Here is a 20,705-nt window from a genome sequence, read left to right as displayed (position 1 = left end):
TTCTCCTCAGAGCCCGAGGGAATCCATACCCTCAGCAACGTCCTGCTGGCACACATCGAATGCACTTTATCCCCCTTCCACTTGGGTTCTCTGCTGTTATTGGGCTCCTGGATAGACTCCACCCTTCTGAAGCTACCCGTGTTCTCTCCATAACTCTGCCTTCTGTCCAGGAGTCTGGGTTGTCTTGTGGGGCTGGTGGAGAAGAAATCCCCAATTGCAGGAGATGAGGAGCAGTACAGACACCCCCAGCTCGGGGAGACTGGCTATGTTGTTCACATCTGGGAGTGGGTGGGTCAGGAATTCTACAATGCTTTGCTTCTGGCAGGCAGCATGTCACACCATGTGGAAGGGCATCATTACCCTTGTCTTAAGGAGGGTATCCGGAGTTGGAGACCCATATCATAATTAAAAGCCAAGTCTAAAATCCTGTCCAAGGCGTTTACCAACCGAGTCAAGTCTAGGGTAGATGATCCACCCAGACCAAATCTGCATGGTTCAGGCAGGAAAATCACATTGGAACCACAAGGTGGTGGCAATGAAGCTAAACAGAGTCCGTATGCAGCATCGTGCAGTGAAGGGAATATCTGGATGCAACACGAGGAGGTGAAAAATCTTGAAACGGTCTTCCTCTTTGGAAATAATTTGTGAATAAAATCCATTCTTGGGGTTGGGGTAATTTATTACCATTTGATTGCACAAGTAGAACCCGATGAAACCGGGATCTTGGGGGAAGCCCATGTAAACACACAACCAGATTGACACACATACAGACAAATGATGCAGGTGAGGTCCATCCAGAAGAATAACTCAGTGTTGTTCAATAAATAGTAAAATCGTGGTGTATTTGTCCTGAACAATTCATCAATCGTTTAACATTCTCCCTGCCCTGTTCCTGGGGCTGCTGGTACCGGCTCTGATATTCTTGGATCTCTTTACCGAGGGGAACAACTGGAGATGTTGTTGGCCGGGTGGAAGGGGTCCTCGACGATTTTGACAACGATCCCGGTAGATCACATTGATATTTGGGCGGGGCGGGAGCAGGAGGGAGTCCCCTTTGTTGCTCTCGGGCCCCTCGTGGTCCTGTGGATGAAACTCTGGTCGTTTTAAAACATATTATTGAGCAATTTGAAACCAGAAAGGACAAATCCAACACAGATCCAGTGATGATAATGCAAAGGAGCCGGGAACTAAGTGTCCCAATTTCCAAATCACCTCTCGGCTGCTTCGACTTTAAGAAATGTCTTGAATGAAAATGTAATATCCTTGGGATTCTCCATCCTGGAGATTTGAAATTGGGCTCCATGGACTTGTGATGAGCTTCTTGCCGTCCACATTCGTGGAGGGGACAAATGCATGGAACTTCGATGCAGAGACTTGGACAAAAGTAGAGGACATGAAATGGAAAGTGGTGATAAAAAGGAACAAAGGGAGAGAATCAATAGTCTCACTTGCAGTTGGAGTTCAATGTATTTCTTGATATCAGAGGAATCCTGGAGCTCAGATAAAAAGAAACTGAGTTTCACCAGAATGGGATTGAGTTGTTGGGATAGTTGAGGTGGAAGGGCTGAAGGGTCTCCTTCGCCAGCCTCTGTTTTCTGTCTGGACCTTCTCATTGGTGAATCTGTGAGTTCCCTCACTTGCTGATTGGTTGGTTCAGTGGCGCGAGCCAATGGGTTGACTCAGTGAGGGGGGCGATTGGATTGGTCGCTGAAGCAGGGTTGGATTGATGTGAGGATTCGCGTGCTGATTGGCCTTTCCTTTGAGGGGGCGGGACCGAGAGGGCAGGCAGATTGTTGGCGGCGGCGGCATCTGCTCGAGGTCCATCGCGTTGCCATGGACTTGAACGGGAAGCAGTTGGCGGCGGAAACCAGCACCTTCCTCAGCCGCGCGGTTCTGGGAAAGCGGGTGAGCCGTAGGCAGCCGGGCCCCATCTGGGAGCAGCCGGGCCGGCGGGGATTTGGGGTGGTGCCGAGGCGTCGGTGCGCCACCTGGTGTCGCTGTCAGGGAGAAGCAGGAGGCCGCGGGGGTACGGGGAGGGGAAGGGGCGGGGCAAGATGGCCGGGCAGGGGGGAGGGACCTGGGAAGGGGAGTGGGAGGGGCTGGGTAGGGGGTGTGGGAGGGGTCAGGTAGAGGGAGGGGAGGGGCCGGTGAGTGAGAGTGCCGAGGATGGCCGGTCAATGGGAGGGACTCTACGGGGAGCCGGGTGGGCGGGGTTCAAGGGTAGGAGTGCTCAAGGTAAGGGGAGGGGCAGGATCCAGGGGAGGGGGAGCGTTAGGGGAAGGAGAGGAGGGGAAGGAGAGGAGCAGGGGACGGGGAGGGGAGGACGAGCTGGGGAGGGGATGAGGGGCCGGGAAAGGGCAGGGAGAAGGGAGGGGGGGATTTGAAATATGGAGGGAGGGAGGGGGAGCCGTGCAAAGAGTAGGGGGGAGGGGAGGGGGACTAGGGGGACGGTGAGTCGAAGGGGGCTGGGCAAAAGAGAGGGGGTGGGGGGAGGGGAGGATAGAGGGGCCAGGCAAGGCGGAGGGGACAGTGATGTTTCGTTTGTTGCAACAGTGATAATACATCAAACATGAAATATTTTCTCGTGACTTGTCATAAAGTTGAAGCCTGATCTGTGCCAGGTAACAGTCCGAGCCTGGTGAGTTTTGTGAAATGGTTGGACACTGCCTTGGCCCAGGGATTCACTTTCGACCTATTCTCTCTTTCTACTCCCATTCTCACCTCCACTTGTCAGATTCTCACACAGGTTGCCTTTGTTCTTCTATCCATCCACACCATCCTATTCACACACTTACCCACTGGACCTTTTATCTCTGCCTCCCTTTGTCATCTCACTGCTGTTGTCTCTTTGTCTGACCCCATGTCACCTTTCGAACAGTCCCCACCCTGTGTCTCTCTCTCTTTCCCTATCCCTCTTGACTTCTTTCATCCAGCTCTGCATTCACAGACCCCCACCTGTCCCCTCATCGATTCACAGCTTTTCAGTCCTGCCCTATTATCCATGTCCAGCTGTGCTTCCTTCCCTCCCCTTCCCCTGCCCTCCTGTCCCCACCTTTTTAATTCCGGTGCTTGCCAGCAATTGTTCATAACTTAGCCCAAAACATTGCTCGTATATCTTGGCCGACTATAGGTGCTGTTGGAACTGCTGGGTTTCTCCAGTCCTTTTCATTATTAACTCCAATCACTAGGCCTGCAGACTTGCTTATTTTTACTCCTTCTGACTCCTTCTGTTGTGTCTTACCCTGGCCTGGTTTGCCATTCTGTGAGAGTCCCTGCCTCAGGCCTCCCACCCTGTTCTCTGATGAAGAGTTTTGCCTTGAATTGCTTCCCATTATTTTCTCCCACTGATTCATCCAATAGATTGAGATTGTAGTCACTCTCTCTTCTTTTTCGCTAGGCCTATAACATATACTCTATTGGTTTGGTACCACAGTTTCCTTTGCTCCAAAGCAATGACAGGGACTCCCCGACTTGCGCCCTATGCGACTTGCGTGAATCCGCATATTCGACCAAATTTTTATCAATATATTGAAGAAAAAATACAAAATTGACAGTGTTTTTGACAATCTCTAACAGGGATACAGGGCATGTCAGCTAAAAGGTGGGTACTTACTTTGTTAGTTAAAATCCCGCTCTCCATCTGTTGACACATGTGTGACGGGTTCCAATCAGCGAACCCAGTGTGCAAGCACCAAGTGAAGATTCGTGCATGTGCACAGGAATCAAGACGGCTGCACCCAGCCTATGGACCTCGAGACACTGACTAACAAAGTAAATATGCACATTTTGTTTCTGACGTGCCCTGTATCCCTGTTAAGCTATGTCAAATTCAACATTTGATTTTAAAAATCTGCTCTAAAACTTCAGTGCTCCACACACAGGGACAAAATTCGAACTTGCGCCCATTTTGAGATATAACTGATCTTTCAGTATCAATTACGGTCGTAAGACAGCGAGTACCTTCAGTGGTAATGGGGAAGCTTCGTAAGGATGGAAAACTAATCCATTTTTCTCTGCTCGACAATGCTCATAGAATTTGTCTGATTCAATCAGTTTTTCCTGTTGTTGTATTCCATTCTTAATAAAGTTAGATGTCCTTTTTTAAACTTGTGTCCCTTGAACAATTCTTCTTATCCTGACATATCATGTGTTTAAAATGTAATGTTTCTAAGTTACTTGTCAGAATGCCTTGAAAAAGACAGGGACTTTGGTGTTGACAATACATAGTAAAGATTTCACCAATCCTTTTGAATTTATTACCTCTGGCATTTCTGGTAATTTTTTCTATTGAGGTTGATGTAACCTGCACACCTTTGTGGTCGCATCAAGTAAGAATTTCATCCATCATACTGTAGCGTCCGCAGCGGCATCGCTTCCAAATAAAGAGACGTCCACACAAGCTGAGTGTCAAAACAAAGACTGGCTTTATTCGTTTGAATTCCCGTGTGTGCTCGCTGGCCTGCCCACTTCTGGTGACTTATCCTCCCAACTTCCAGAAGTGACGTCATTGCAACGCGGAAGTGAAGGGCTCTTTACCCCGCACATAGCTGGCTCCTTCTTTGCAGTGAAGGGGAGCCTGTGTCCTGTTGGACTGACCGCGTTTTGCGGTGATTCAGACTGCTCGCGGTGGCTCAGCTCGCCCCAATCTCAGCGTTTGTGAGGGGGTAATATTTTCAAGGTTTCATTCACTTTTATGACAGAAGTCTTCCTTGATTATCTGTGTAACATTGAAGGTTATGGGATTTTAAGATCAGGGATCATGATTTTGCTCTTCATTTGGTGAGCAAATGGATGGCACATTTTTTTGTTAATGTGCCATGGGAATTGAATTAAAAATGAAGTGACAACATTGGGAAGGTTTGTTTAGCCTTATTTTGAAGCAGGATGTCAGGATGATTTTCATCTTGCCTGTGGAATTAAAATGTAATTGGTCAATTCTCAATGGCAGCTGCCATATTGGCATTGCAAGGAGAGATGGGAAATGGGTCCGGTGTTTGGTGATCCCAGTAATGCAACGCAGGAAGATGCCACGGGGCTGAATGTGTTGTAGAGAGGGAGAGGGTATTAATTTTTCGGAACGTATATGGTCAGCCATCTATCAATATTTTCCTCAAATAGAAACTCCTGCTGGTAGAAGCCATGTCCTACTTTGAACAGGCCCAATGTCAGTATCCAAGCAGATATCACGTATGGGGCATTTAAGAGACTCTTGGGCATACTTGTATGAAAGAGAATTGGTTTTTTTGGTAGAAATATCTTGGTTGGCACAACATCATAGGCCAAAGGGCTTCTAATATGCTGTAATATTCTGTTATTTCTGTTATTGCTTGACTGTGAATATCTGTTGTAAACACTGAGACACTTCAATAACATAAGAAATGTGCTCACCAAATTATTGGAAAGATATAAACAAAATAGAGAGAGTGCAGAGAAGGTTCACGAGAATGTTGACAGGATTTCAGGGTCTGAGTTACAGGGAAAGATTGTGCAGACTGGGGCTTTTTTCTCTGGAGCGTAGAAGATTGAGAGGGGACTTGATAGAGGTGTTTAAGATTTTAAAAGGGACAGACAGAGTAAATGTGGATAGGCTTTTTCAATTAAGAAAGGGGGAGATTCAACTAGAGGGCATGGTTTAAGATTGAAGGGTGAAAATTATAAGGGGAACATGAGTGGAAATTTCTCTACGCAAAGGGTGGTGGGGATGTGGAATGAGCTTCCCGCCATCTCATGATTTTTTTGGGTATCAGCTCATTTGCAGGGTCGGGTTGAACAAGCTGAGTACAAGAGTAGGATTTTATCAGTCCATTCGTTGTTTTTAATTTCCTGTAATGTTTCCGAGATGGCGGGAATTAACTATCGTTGGAGATTTAATGAGATGTTGCTACAAAGCCCTGAATTTATTTTGTATGTCAAAGATCAGATTAAGATTTTTCAGAAAGAAACGTGGGATCAGTTCACAGTAAATTTACGTTATGGGGTTCTTTAAAAGGATTCTTACAGGGTCAAGTTATTCGTTACACAGCAAAAGTGAAGAAGCATCTTAAAGCAGAACTTCAAGATTTAGAAAAAGAAATTGCAGTATTGGAGAAGATATTTCAGAAAGATGCAACAGATGAGAACAAGATACAGTTATCGACATCGAAGCTTCAATTATCATACACAGCAAACTTATCTTTATGAAGAACGACTTATCCTTTCCAAATGAATACATGACTGAATTTTGTTCTGCCATCTTTGTATACTCAGTTCAACATCATTTTTCCAAGTGACAGTGGGACATTTTCTAGCTACTGCCAACCGTGGACGTATAAATGCAATTTGAGGTTTCTCCAATCGTAAACCTGTTATTATCGTCTTCATATATCCCAATAAACATACCCATGGGTCGACATATAGATCTATTTTCAATAAACCTCTCAAAAAGTTAATTATTTGTTCCCAAAAGAACCTAACTTTTGTACATTCCCATACTGAATCTAAGGAAGTACCTGTCTTTTCACCAAACCGAAAACACCAATCTGACACACTAAATCCATCTATTTCCAATTTTTCAGGAGTTTTCATGAAATTAAGAATGGTCTGACAAAGTCCTACTCTTATACTCAGCTTGTTCAAACCTACCCTGCAAACGAAACTGAAACCTTCGGAGTTTTCCGGAAATGGATTTATTTCGAGCTGAACAAAGTTATTCTGAGGTGTGTGTTCCAGACACATCTCAAGGGTGGAAAACACACCTCACGAGAGGGGCTCAGAGTGGATACATTCACCCCTCCCGCTCCCTTTGAATGTTTACCCCCCACTACCCATTAAGGTCCCCCCCCGCTATCCGTCACGGTCTACCCCCACTCCCCATGAACATTGCCCCCACTCCATGTGAATGTTCCCCCCGCTCCCCGTGAAAGTCCCCCCCAACTCACTGTGAACATTCCCCCCATGCCCCAAGAATTTTATGCCCAGCTCCCGTAAACTTTCAGTCCCCTTACCCAGGGGCACGTGAATGTTCTTGGGCAGAGAGGCGGGTGAATATTCATAGTGGTGTTATGTGGGTGAATGTTCTCAGGGAGTGAGGTGGGTGAACATTTTCAGGGAGTGAGGTAAGTGAAAATTCTCGCGGAGTGAGGCGGCTGAACATTCTCGAGGAGTGAGGTGGGTGAACATTCTCGAGGAGTGAGGTGGGTGATCATTCTCGAGGAGTGAGGCGGGTGAACATTCTCGAGGAGTGAGGTGGGTGAACATTCTCGAGGAGTGAGGTAAGTGACATTCTCGCGGAGTGAGGCGGGTGAACATTCTCAAGGAGTGAGGTGGGTGATCATTCTCGGGGAGTGAGGCGGGTGATCATTCTCGAGGAATGAGGCGGGAGACGGCTAAAATAGGTTTTCCTAGAGAGTAGTGAATGTTTGGAATTCTCTAACCAGGGAAGTGGTTGAGGCTGCCTCATTAAACATATTTAAAATTCGGTTAGATAAATTTTTACATGATAGAGGAATTAGGGGATATGGGGAGAAGGCAGGTAGGTGGAGTTAGGTCATAAATTAGATCAGCCATGATCGTATTGAATGGCGGAGCAGGCTCGATGGGCCATTTTTGGCCTACTCCGGTTCCTACTTCCTATGTACCATCCTGGGAATGCATTTCAGGCACCCACTACTCTGTAAAAAACTTACCTCTGATATCTCCCCTAAATTATCTTCCGTTTACCTTAAACAGATGCCTTCTGGTATTTGGTATCATTCATCTCAGGAGAAAGGTGCTGGCTGTCCACCCTGTCTAAGCCCCTCAGAAAATCATATATATGTCTATTAAGTCACCTCTCGTCCTTCTTCACTGCAAAAATACAAGTCCTAGCTCCGTCAACCTTGACATGACATGTTCCCGAATCCCAGCATCGTCCAGGTAAATCTCCTCTGCACTCTATCCAAAGCATCTAAAAAATTCCTGCAACGAGGTGACCAGATATGAATGCAATACTCAAAAGTGTGGTCTAACCAGAGTTTTCTGGAGGTGCAACAGGCAGTGCGATTGACATAATGGTTAGTGCAGTGCCTTTACATCATCAGCGATCGGGGCCAGGGTTCACATCCCATGCTCTCTGTAAGGAGTTTGTATGTTATCCCCATGTCTGCGTGGATTTTTCCCAGGGCTCCGGTTTCCTCCCACCATTCGAAACATAGGTTAATTGGTGTAAATTGGGTGGCACAGGACTCGTGGGTCAGAATGGCCTGTTACCATGTTGCATGACTGAGTTATACTTAGGAAAAAAAAACAGGACCTCACGGCTCATGAACACATTCCTCTGATTCCCATAGACCTTCTTAACCACCCTATCAGCCATGCATGACAACCTTGAGGTATCCGTGGACCTGGATCCCAAGATCTCTCTGTTCCTTCACACTGTTTAGCCATTAACAGCATACTCTGCCTTTTCAATCAACCTTCCAAAGTGAATCATTTCACTCTTTCCTGCATTAAATTTAAATTCAGACAAACCGCAACAGGCCCTGAATCCATGCAGCCCAAATATCCAAACCCCCATACATTTTTGAAGGGTGCAGAAAACCAGAGGAAACCCATGCAGACATGGGTGGAACGTAGAAACTCCTTACAGACAGCGCCAGGTTTGAACCCTGGTCCCTGGCGCTGCAACAGCGGTACGCTAACCATTACACCAGTGGTTCTCAACCTTTATTTTCCACTCACATCCCACTTTAAGCCATCCTTACACCATCGGTGCTCTGTGATATGTAAGGGATGGCTTAAGGTGGGATGTGAGTGGGAAGGGAAGGTTGAGAATCACTGCTCTAGACTCAATTGTTACTGAAACCGAGCACATACCAAGTCAATTAGGTACAATTAAAACAGTGGTTTTCAAACTTTTTCATTCTGCCCACATGCCACCTTAAGCAATTCCTTACTAATCACAGAGCAGAGGGATTATTTAAAGTGGTATGTGTGTGGAAGGAAAAAGGTTGAGAACCACAGTGCTACACTGGCCATGCTGTGTGAACTCCGGCCAACTTTCATCCTGTCTATATCCTGTTGCTTTCTACAACAGGAGAACACAACACGTCCAACCTGCGTGTCCTCTGCAGACTTACTGAACCACCCTCCACTTCTTAACCATATAACCATATCACCATTTACAGCACAGAACAGGCCAGTTCGGCCCTACTAGTCCATGCCGTAACAAATCCCCACCCTCCTAGTCCCACTGACCAGCACCCGGTCCATACCCCTCCAGTCCTCTCCTCTCCATGTAACGATCCAGTCTTTCCTTAAATGGAACCAATGATCCCGCCTTAGTGCAGTACATTCTGTATATAAAAATCAGAAAGAGCAGGTGTCCCAAAACATATATTCAATGCTTCTCACCAACCTCTAGGCAGAATACGGTCTTTCTGCAAAAAGCACTATGTTTTTTGCTACTTTAAGGCAGATTGTGTTCAACATTCAAATGGGATTCATAACAATCCGATTAATTTGCTTTGCTAAATCCTGATTTATTTAATTTAACAAACGACAGTTCAACATATCGAAAACATTCATTTGAAACATATTTTGGGGTGTTTTATTTTCGTTACAGTTTTTCACCTCTTTGCTCCTGAGGCACATGGAGAGTTCTGGGCTCAGTGACAATTAGACAGAAATTCCCAGAGTTCTGCTCATTTACATTCAGAAGGGCATGAACAGGCGACGTGGGCATCAATGGTGCTTGCAATGTCTTCACTCTTTGGCCCAAAGTTAGTGTATTTCAGCTCCTTGTCTGTCGGCATCATGGATGAATCTGCAAAATATTAAACCACGTTGAGATCACCTTGCAGGACACGCCTGCCGTGTTCGTGAGCCAGGGAGTGGAAGTTTGCACCTTATCGGGCTTTGAGGACCAACACAGTGGACCAACTCAGCAGGTCAAACAGTGCACTTTATTTAGCAAAGATAAAGACACATGAACAATGTTTCGGGCTTGAGGCCTTCATTGAGGAGAAATGCCAGCAGGCGTCTGAACAAAAAGGTAAGGGTGGGGGTGGAGGGAGGGATGGGAGGAAGATCATGGTCCTAAAGGCAGAGGAAATTGGTGGAGAAGGGAAGGAGGGTACAGCAGCAAGCAAGGGGATGAGGGACGGCTCGGTGAATAGAGAGGGAAGGGCATGTAGAGCTAGGGGAAAGGGAAGGGAGGGAGACTGGAGAGTAAGTTAGGAGAAACTGAGGAAGTCGATGTCAATGACATCTGGCTGGAGAGTTTATTGTTATCTGATTGTACAAGTACAACTGCGTTCTCTGGTCCCCGGTTAAAAAAAAAACCATACAGAATATACAACTGGACATAAGAAACATACTGACAAACAATACATATGCAGGGCAAGTATTAGAATACTAATTAATAGATACGACAAGAACAGGATTCCCTATGTTCTAACCTACCACCCCATCAGCCTCTGCATCCAACATCTCCTTCTCTGCCATTTCTCTGCCAAGTCAGATGTTGTTCCTGCAATATACACCTGGTCTTGGTCAGATAGTACATGAGGCCATGGATAGACATGTGAGTATGGGAATGGGATCCAAAACTGAAATGATTGGCCACTGGGAGGTCCCTGGCACTGATGCAGACAAAGCAAAGCTGCTCAGCAAAGTGATCTCCCCATCTGCACCCAGTCACTCCGATGTAGCAAGGGCCACAAAGGCAGAACCGGATGCTGTAAATCAATCTAACCTTTCCCTACCTCACACCCATAACCCTCGATTTTTCTTTCATCCATGTGCCTGACTAAGAATCTTTTAAATGTTCCTCTCGTACCAGCCTCCACCACCATCCCTGGCAATGCATTCCAGGTGACCAATTGTCTGTGTGTAAAATATATTTACCCCTGACGTCTCCCTCAATCTTTCCTCCCCACACTTTATACAAACTCTGTATATTAATTAGTATTCTAATACTTGCCCTGCATATGTATTGTTTGTCAATATGTGACTTATGTCCATTTGTATATTCTGTATGTTTTTTTTTACCGGGGACCAGAGAACGCTGTTGTACTTGTACAATCAGGTGACAATAAACTTGGCTTGATCCCTGTGGCTCTCCATTTCCTGTACATCTGGCCTGGTCGCCTCTGCCCCAGATATGACAAGAACAGGATTCCCTATGTTCTAATCTACCACCCCACCAGCCTCCGCATCCAACATCTCCTTCTCTGCCATTTCCACCACCTTCTGCATGATCCCAGGGCAAGACACATATTCCCTTCTCCTCCCCTCTCTGCCTTCCACAGGAATGGCTTCCTCATTGACCCCCCCCTCACCAATCGCCCCCTTGGAATATATCCCCATGACCGGAGCAGATGCTCCACTTATGCCCCCACCTCCTCTCTCACCACGATTTGGGGCCCCAAACAGCCCTTCCCAGTAAAGCAACACTTCATTTGTGAATCTGCCAGGCCCATCCACTGCATATGGTGCTCCCGTTGTGGTCTCCTCTATATCAGAAAGACTAGATGTAGACTGGGAGGTCACTTTGTTGAGCACCTAAGCTCTGTCTGCCATAACAGCGAGGATCTTCCAGCGGCCATCTGTTTCAATTCCCCTTCACATTCCCTTGCTCACATGTCTGTCCATGTTCTCATTCATTGTCAGACTAAGACCACCTGCAAATTGGAGGTTTTCAAAGATTGCAGAAGGATTTGGACTGCTTAGAAGAGTGGGCCGAAAGATGGCAGATGGAGTTTAATGCTGATAAGTGTGAGGTGCTTAATTTTGGAAGGAATAATCAAAACAGGACATAAGCAGTAAAGGGGAGTGCATTGAGGAATGCAGAGGAACAGAGAGATCTTGGAATAATGGTGCATCATTCCCTGAAGGTACAATCTCGTGTAGATAGGGTGGTGAAGAAGGCTTTTAGTATGTGGCCTTTATAAATCAAAGCAAAGAATACAGGTGTTGGGAGGTGATGTTGAGACTGTTCAAGGCATTGGTGAGGCAAAATTTGGAATACCGTGTGCAGTTGAGGTCACTGAATTATAGGAAGGATATCAACAAGGTAGAGAAGGTGCAGAGAGGATTCATGAAAATGTTACCTGGGTTTCAGAATCAAGATTACAAAGAAAGATTGAGCAGATTAGGTCTTTATTCCATGGAACATAGAAGGTTGAGGGGGGGTATTTGATAGAGGTATTTAAGATTATGAGGGGGATAGATAGAGTTGATGAGGATAGGCTTTTTTCCCTTGAGAGTAAGAGAGATTGAAACAAGAGATCATGAGTTAAGGGGCAAAGGTTTAGAAGTAAAATGAGGGGGGAACTTCTTCACTCAGAGAGTGGTGGCTGTGTGGAATGAGCTTCCGGGAGAAGTAGTGGCGGCAGGGTCCATTTTGTCATTTAAGGAAAAATTGCATTGGTTTTATGGATGGGAGGTGAATGGAGAGTTATGGACAGGGTGCAGGTAGGTGGGACTAGAGGAGAGTACTTAGCTTGTTGTGGACTAGAAGATCCGAGATGGCCGTTTCCATGCTGTAATCATTATATCACCTCATCTTCCATCTCAACACCTTCCAATCAGATGACATTAACAGCAGAAACTTGTCCGGTTTCTGTTGAAACCAACACCAACCACCCCCCCCCCCCCAATCTTATTCCACCTGTCTCCTTTCCTCTAGCTCTCTCTTTTCCTTCTGCTGCCTTTCACAGGGCCAAAATTTATTCTCACCTTTCCTCTTATCATACACAATTACCTTTCATTTGTTGGTCTGTACTCCTCCCCCACCTGTTCTCCCCCTCTTTCTCTCTCCTGCCTTTAATTCAGATGCTTATCTATTTTTACTCAAACCTTGAAGAAGGGCTTAGGCCCAAAACGTTGGTTGTATATCTTTACCTCCGAGATCGGCTGAGCTCCTCCAACCTGACCACAATCACAGCATCTGCAGACTTTCGTGTTTCATTTGAACTAGGCTGTAATAAGATGTGAAGTGGAGTGTTCCGACTGGAACATGAAATTGGACATCAGTGGACCGGCATTGTTATTGACACTTTCCTTCACCTTACTGCTGATTGAGATTGGACCCATGGTTAGTAGCGATGAGGTGGAATAATCTCCATTACCTAACTCGACAAGGCCCAGTCTCGGAAACTTACCTGCTGGCAGGCAGTGGAAGCCATAGGTAACCGGGACAGTCTTAACCGGTGAACACCCAACACGGCAACGTAGCACTGGCTCGACTGAGTAGCACGTTGAGTCCTGTCCGTGTAGTTTGATGGGTCTGTCAAGTTTTACAGTTGTTTTAGTGAGTTTACAGGCTGCCAGAAAAAAAACCAGGAAGGCAAAAATTAGACAGTGAATGCATCGGCCTGGGTTATATAACCATGTACAGCAAAGAAACAGGCCACTTCCACCCTTCTAGTCCATGCTGAACAATTTCTCCCACCTAGTTCCACTGGCCCATAATCCTCCGTATCTCTCCCTAGTTACTTATCTAACTTTTCCTTAAATATTAACATTGATCTCATTTCTACCACCTCTGTTGGAAGTTCATTTCACCCCCCCAACCCCCCTCTGCAGGGTGGGGGTGAGGGTTCTGACTGAGATGCATGTCTGTGATTGGATATGAACTATGTGGGGTGGATACAGCAGTAACAAACACCAGTGAAAATGACCAGCACTGCAGTTCCACGTGGAGTGTACAAGTAACTGCGCTCTGGTGGCCAACACCACCATGCTCAATAGCATGGGAAGAGGGGAGGAAATGCTTTGGAAATTTTGGATTTCTTTTTAGTGGGGCTCTCGATGGGACCAGACTCCTTTTATTTAAATATTTTATTTGTTTTTTTTCAAAAATTTTACATAGTGACATTTTAAATATACAATATATTACATGAAAGACCCCAACAATGAAGACGCTGTTTACATCCGGTACCGCACGGATGGCAGTCTCTTCAATCTGAGGCGCCTGCAAGCACACACCAAGACACAAGAGAAACTTGTCCGTGAACTACTCTTTGCAGACGATGCCGCTTTAGTTGCCCATTCAGAGCCAGCTCTTCAGCGCTTGACGTCCTGCTTTGCGGAAACTGCCAAAATGTTTGGCCTGGAAGTCAGCCTGAAGAAAACTGAGGTCCTCCATCAGCCAGCTCCCCACCATGACTACCAGCCCCCCCCCACATCTCCATCGGGCACACAAAACTCAAAACGGTCAACCAGTTTACCTATCTCGGCTGCACCATTTCATCAGATGCAAGGATCGACAATGAGATAGACAACAGACTCGCCAAGGCAAATAGCGCCTTTGGAAGACTACACAAAAGAGTCTGGAAAAACAACCAACTGAAAAACCTCACAAAGATAAGAGTATACAGAGCCGTTGTCATACCCACACTCCTGTTCGGCTCCGAATCATGGGTCCTCTACCGGCACCACCTACGGCTCCTAGAACGCTTCCACCAGCGTTGTCTCCGCTCCATCCTCAACATCCATTGGAGCGCCTACATCCCTAACGTCGAAGTACTCGAGATGGCAGAGGTCGACAGCATCGAGTCCACGCTGCTGAAGATCCAGCTGAGCTGGATGGGTCACGTCTCCAGAATGGAGGACCATCGCCTTCCCAAGATCGTGTTATATGGCGAGCTCTCCACTGGCCACCGTGACAGAGGTGCACCAAAGAAAAGGTACAAGGACTGCCTAAAGAAATCTCTTGGTGCCTGCCACATTGACCACTGCCAGTGGGCTGATATCGCCTCAAACCGTGCATCTTGGCGCCTCACAGTTTGGCGGGCAGCAACCTCCTTTGAAGAAGACCGCAGAGCCTACCTCACTGACAAAAGGCAAAGGAGGAAAAACCCAACACCCAACCCCAACCAACCAATTTTCCCCTGCAACCGCTGCAATCGTGTCTGCCTGTCCCGCATCGGACTTGTCAGCCACAAACGAGCCTGCAGCTGACGTGGACTTTTTACCCCCTCCATAAATCTTCGTCCGCGAAGCCAAGCCAAAGAAAAAAAAAGATATTAAAGTAGTCATTCTCAACCTTTATCTTTCCACTCACATCCAACTTTAAGTAATCCCTATGCCATTGATGTTCTGCGATTAGTAAGGGGTTGCTTAAGGTGGGATGTGGGTGAAAAGAAAAATTTTGAAAATCACTGTTTTAATCATACCTCATTGACTCGTTATGTGCAGGGTTTCAGAACTCCAAAGGAAATGGGTCAATGACAATTTTTCTCAAGCAAAATATTTTAGTAATAATTGGTTCTAGAGCAGTGGTTCTCAACCTTCCCTTCTCACCCACATCCCACCTTAAGCAATCCCTTATTAATCACAGAGCTCCGATGGTGTAGGGATAACTTAAAGTGGTATATGAGTGGAAAGAAAAAGGTTGAGAATCACTGCCCTAAAGGATATTTAAATAGTTTTATGGCAGATAAGGTGGGGAGTAGTCTGGAGGACAGGAAGTGTCAGTGGAAAGAGAAAGAGTGTTAATAATTCAAGTTAACAGTTCTTCACTGGAACAAGATTACATCAGTGAACTTACTGTCGTTGCATCTCTCTCCAGGTAATAACCAAGAGTGCGCAAATTTGAGGACATCCGTGGTTTTGCGCCTGTTTGGTTGCTGATATTCGTGACTCACTTGAGAGTGGCCGAGCCCACACAGTCCACATGTGGTCCCATCCATCCATGGCATCATGGCAACCTGGTTTTGACAGGAAGAATGAAAAGAAAAGCTCAATCACCCCACTCTGGCTGCCCATCAAACCATGGAACACAACAGCACAGAAAGAGGCCCCCATCAGCCCATCTAGACTGTTCTAAATTAGTATTCTGCTTGGTCCCACTGACCTGCACCCAGACTATAGGCCTCCATACCTCTCCTATCCAATTTTTATTGAAATGTTAAAGTTGAGCCCGCAATTATCATTTCAGCCGGCAGCCCATTCCACGCTCCCACCACTCTTTGCGTGAGGAAGTTCCTCCTAATTTTCCCTTTAAACATTTCTCCTTTCACCCTTAACCCATGTCCTCTCATTCTTGTCTCACTCAACCTCATCATTTTGTGTACCTCTATCAGTGGTTTTCAACCTTTTTTCTATCCACTCACATCCCACTTTAAGTCATCCCTATGCCATTGGTGCTCTGTGATTAGTAAGGTGGGAAGGGAAGGTTGAGAATCACAGCTTTAGGCCCAATTGTTACTGAAATATTTTGCTTGAGAAAAATGGTCTGACCCATTTCCTTTGGAGTTAGAAAACCGTGCACATAACGAGTCAATGAGGTACGATTGACACACGGAGCACTGATGGCAGAGGGATGACTTAAAGTGATATGTGAGTGGAAAGAAAGAGGTTTAGAACCACTGACCTATATCATTCTCCGAGATACCAGGGAATTAATTTGTAACCTACTTAACCTTTCCCTGGATCTCAGTTCCTCAAACCCTGCAACAGTCACAGTGCTTTCAGAGTCATGAAGTTGTACAATACATAAACAGGCACTTCGGCCCATCGCATCAATGGCACCCGTTGTGCTATTTATATGCGTCTTGTGGATTCAAGTCTTTGGTGAACTGCTTCTTGATCCTCTGTAGGCCACGCAGAATGTGATTCTCCTTCCCAATTGGACTTAGAGCCTAGGTTTTGATCCACCTGCATTAGTGTGACGCTATTACAGAGCCTGCAACCAGGGTTTGAATCAGGAGTTTGTACATTCTCCCTGTGTCTGTGTGGGTTTTCCCTGTGTGCCCTGGTTTTCTCCTAACTTCCAAACTGTACAGGGTTGCAGGTTAATTTGGGTGTAATTTAGCAGCAAGGATTTGGATGATAGGAAACGGCTTCCACCGTGCTGAAAACAAGCTGAATCTTGTTAACATAACATATAACATAACAATTACAGCACGGAAACAGGCCATTAGGCCCTTCTAGTCCGCACCGAAACAAACACCCCTTTCTAGTCCCACCTCCCTGCACAATGCCCATAACCCTCCATCTTCTTCTCATCCATAGACCTGTCCAACCTTTTCTTAAATAATACAATTGACTCCGCCGCCACTATTTCTCCCGGAAGCTCATTCCACACGGCCACCACTCTCTGAGTAAAGAACTTCCCCCTCATGTTACCTCTAAACCTCTGCCCCTTAATTCTTAGCTCATGTCCTCTTGTTTTAATCTTTCCTCCTCTTAACGGAAATAGTCTATCCACATCCACTCTGTCTATCCCTTTCATAATCTTAAATACTTCTATCAAATCCCCTCTCAACCTTCTACGCTCCAAAGAATAAAGACCTAATCTGTCCAATCTCTCCCTATACTCTAGATGCTTAAACCCAGGTAACATTCTGGTAAACCTTCTCTGCACTCTCTCCACTCTGTTTATATCCTTCCTATAATTAGGCGACCAGAACTGCACACAGAACTCCAAATTAGGTCACACCAACGTCTTATACAATCTCAACATCACCTCGCAACTCCTATATTCCATGCAATGATTGATAAAGGCCAGCATACTAAAAGACTTCTTCACCACCCTATTCACGTGAGTTTCTACCTTCAGGGAACGATGTACCGTCACTCCTAAATCTTTCTGCTCTTCTGTATTCATCAATGCTCTCCCATTTACCACGTATGTCCTATTCTGATTCTTCTTACCAAAATAAAGCACCTCACACTTATCAGCATTAAATTCCATCTGCCATTTTTCAGCCCACTTTTCTAAGCAGCCCAAATCCCTCTGCAATCCTTGAAAACCTTCTTCAATATCCACTATTCCACCTATCTTAGTATCGTCTGCATATTTACTAATCCAATTCACCACCCCATCATCTAGATCATTAATGTATATAACGAACAACAATGGGCCCAATACAGATCCTTGAGGCACACCACTGGTCACCGGCCTCCAACCTGACAGACAATTATCCACTACCACTCTCTGGCCTCTCCCTTTCAGCCAATGTTCAATCCATTTGACTATCTTAAAATTTATACCTAAAGACTGCACCTTCCTAACTAACCTTCCATGTGGTACCTTATCGAAGGCCTTACTGAAGTCCATATAGACAACATCCACTGCGCTACCCTCATCCACATTCCTAGTCACCTCTTCAAAAAATTCAATCAGATTGGTCAAACATGACCTTCCTCCCACAAATCCATGTAGAGTGCTCCTGATCAGACCCTGTCTATCCAGATGTTTATAAGTACTATCTCTAAGAATTTTCTCCATTAATTTACCTACCACAGACGTCAAACTTACAGGCCGATAGTTGCCAGGCTTCCTCCTTGAACCCTTTTTAAATAACGGAACCACATGCGCAATGCGCCAATCCTCCGGCACTATCCCCATATCTAATGACATTTGGAAAATTACCGCCAGAGCCTCTGCTATTTCCTCCTTCACTTCTCTCAATGTCCTGGGGAAGATCCCGTCTGGTCCCGGAGACTTATCCACCTTTATATTCTTCAAAAGCCTTAAAACTACACCTTTTGTAATCTCTATATTCCCCATATTTACCCAATTTGCTTTTTTTTATCTCACATCTCCTAATATCCTTCTCCTTAGTGAATACCGAAGAAAAGAAACTGTTCAATATCTCCCCCATTTCTCTAGGCTCCACACACAGTTTTCCGCTCTGATTTTCTAAGGGACCAATTTTGTCTCTAGCTTTCCTCTTACCATTAACATATTTGTAGAACTCTTTCGGATTAGTTTTCACCCTGCTTGCCATAGTTTTCTCGTACCTTCTTTTAGCTTTCCTAATTCCTCTCTTAAGATTCCTCTTACATTCAATGTATCTTTCAAACATCTCCTTAACTCCATGCTTCTTATATCTAATGTACGCCTCCCTTTTTCTTCGAACCAAGTTTCCAATATTCCTTGAAAACCACGGCTCTCTCCAACCTTTTTCCCCTCCTTTTAACCTAACAGGAACATAAAGCTTTTGCACTCTCAAAATCTGATCTTTAAAAGACTTCCATCTCTCTACTACATCCTGCCCATAAAACAAATTGTCCCAATGCACACCCTGCAAGTCCTTTCGCATCTCCTCAAATCTAGCTTTTCCCCAATCAAAAGCCTCAACCCTTGGCCCTGACTTCTCTCTTTCCATAATGACATTGAAGCTGATGGCATTAGGATCACTGGACCCGAAGTGCTCGCCAACACTAACCTCCGTCACTTGACCCATCCCATTTGCCAACAGTAGATTTAACACTGCTCCTTCTCTGGTCGGCACCTCTACATATTGTTGTAAAAAACTATCTTGCACACATTTCACAAACTCTAACCCATCCAGTCCTTTCACAGAATGTGTTTCCCAATCTATATGTGGAAAATTAAAATCTCCCATAATTACAACCCTGTGCTTATCACAAATATCTACTATCTCCCTACAGATTTGCTCCTCTAGGTCTCGGTCCCCTCCGGGTGGTCTTTAATACACCCCTACAAGTGTAACCTCTCCTTTCCTAATCCTCAGTTCCACCCAAATAGCCTCCGTGGATGTGCCCTCTAATCTATCATTCCTCGGCACCGCTGTAATATTCTCCCTGACAAGCAATGCAACCCCACCTCCTCTTGCCCCTCCGACTCTATCACAGCTAAAACAACGAAACCTAGGGATATTCAGCTGCCAATCACATCCCTCCTGCAACCATGTCTCACTAATCGCTACCACATCATACTTCCAAGTATCAATCCACACCTTCAGCTCATCCACCTTTTTTACAATACTCCTGGCATTAAAATATATGAATTTCAGAGATTTCCCAATTTTTAATCCCTGTTTTCCCTCATCTTTAATAACAACATTATTTACTTTTCCTGCCAATTGCCCTTCATCTTCTTCCAGAGCATTTCCCTTCTCTATCACCTGCCCATCCATATTCAAATACTTGCTACAAACTTTCTTTGTTTGCATTCTAACCTTCTCCTTACTGCTCTGTACTATTTTGTTCCCTCCCCCCAACCATTCTAGTTTAAAGGATCCTGAGTAGCCCTAGCAAATACCTCTGCCAGGATTCTGGTCCCCCTGGGATTTAAGTGTAACCCGTCCTTACTGTACAGGACACATCTCCCCCAAAAAAGGTCCCAGTTATCCAGAAACTTAAAACCCTGCCCCTTACTCCACCCCTTCAGCCACGTGTTAATCCTCCACCTCATTCTGTTTCTATTCACACTGTCACGTGGCACAGGGAGTAATCCAGAGATTACCCCCTTTGCGGACCTTCTTTTTAACTCCCTACCTAACTGCCTGTACTCATTTTTTAGGACCTCTTCTCTAATTCTCCCTATGTCATTGGTACCTACATGTACCACGACCTCTGGCTCCTGTCCCTCCCACTTTAGGATATCTGGGACACGAGCAGCAACATCTCGGACCCTGGCACCAGGGAGGCAAACCACCATCCGGTTCTCCTTGCTGCGTCCGCAGAATCCCCTATCCGTCCTCTTAACTATGGAGTCTCCTACCACAATTGCCCTCCTCTTCCTTTCCCTCCCTTTCTGAGCTACAGGGGCTGACCTCGTGCCGGAGGCACAGCCACTGTCACTCCCCCTAACCTTGATGTCCCCCTCAACAGTGCTCAAAGAGGCGTACTTATTGCTGAGGGTTACATTCACAGGGCTCGTCTCTGGCACCTTACGTTCTTTTGTAAGCTTGATGAGCCCATGAGGATTGGGCATGGTATAATGCACCAGTGGTGATTAGAGAGTTCAGTGTAAAAGAACCATTAGG

The 20,705-nt window shown here is 45.7% G+C and overlaps 1 protein-coding gene across 1 annotated transcript in view; it reads right to left on the bottom strand.

Moving 5' to 3' along the window:
• Positions 1–9,538: 9,538 nt before the first annotated feature.
• Positions 9,539–20,705, bottom strand: part of LOC138764064 (vitellogenin-like) — a 140,970-nt gene continuing 129,803 nt past the window's right edge. The window contains exons 31-33 of the mRNA XM_069939371.1: positions 15,512–15,671; positions 13,122–13,283; positions 9,539–9,781 (exon numbers count right to left, since the gene is read on the bottom strand). Of these exons, the coding sequence (XP_069795472.1) occupies positions 9,660–9,781; positions 13,122–13,283; positions 15,512–15,671 (444 nt within the window). The 3' untranslated portion in view covers positions 9,539–9,659. The remainder of the gene's footprint in view (positions 9,782–13,121; positions 13,284–15,511; positions 15,672–20,705) is intronic.

Source organism: Narcine bancroftii, chromosome 5 (genome assembly GCF_036971445.1).
Source record: "Narcine bancroftii isolate sNarBan1 chromosome 5, sNarBan1.hap1, whole genome shotgun sequence".
NCBI classification, from domain to species: Eukaryota; Metazoa; Chordata; class Chondrichthyes; order Torpediniformes; family Narcinidae; genus Narcine; species Narcine bancroftii.
This window is presented reverse-complemented; position numbering and strand designations above follow the sequence as displayed.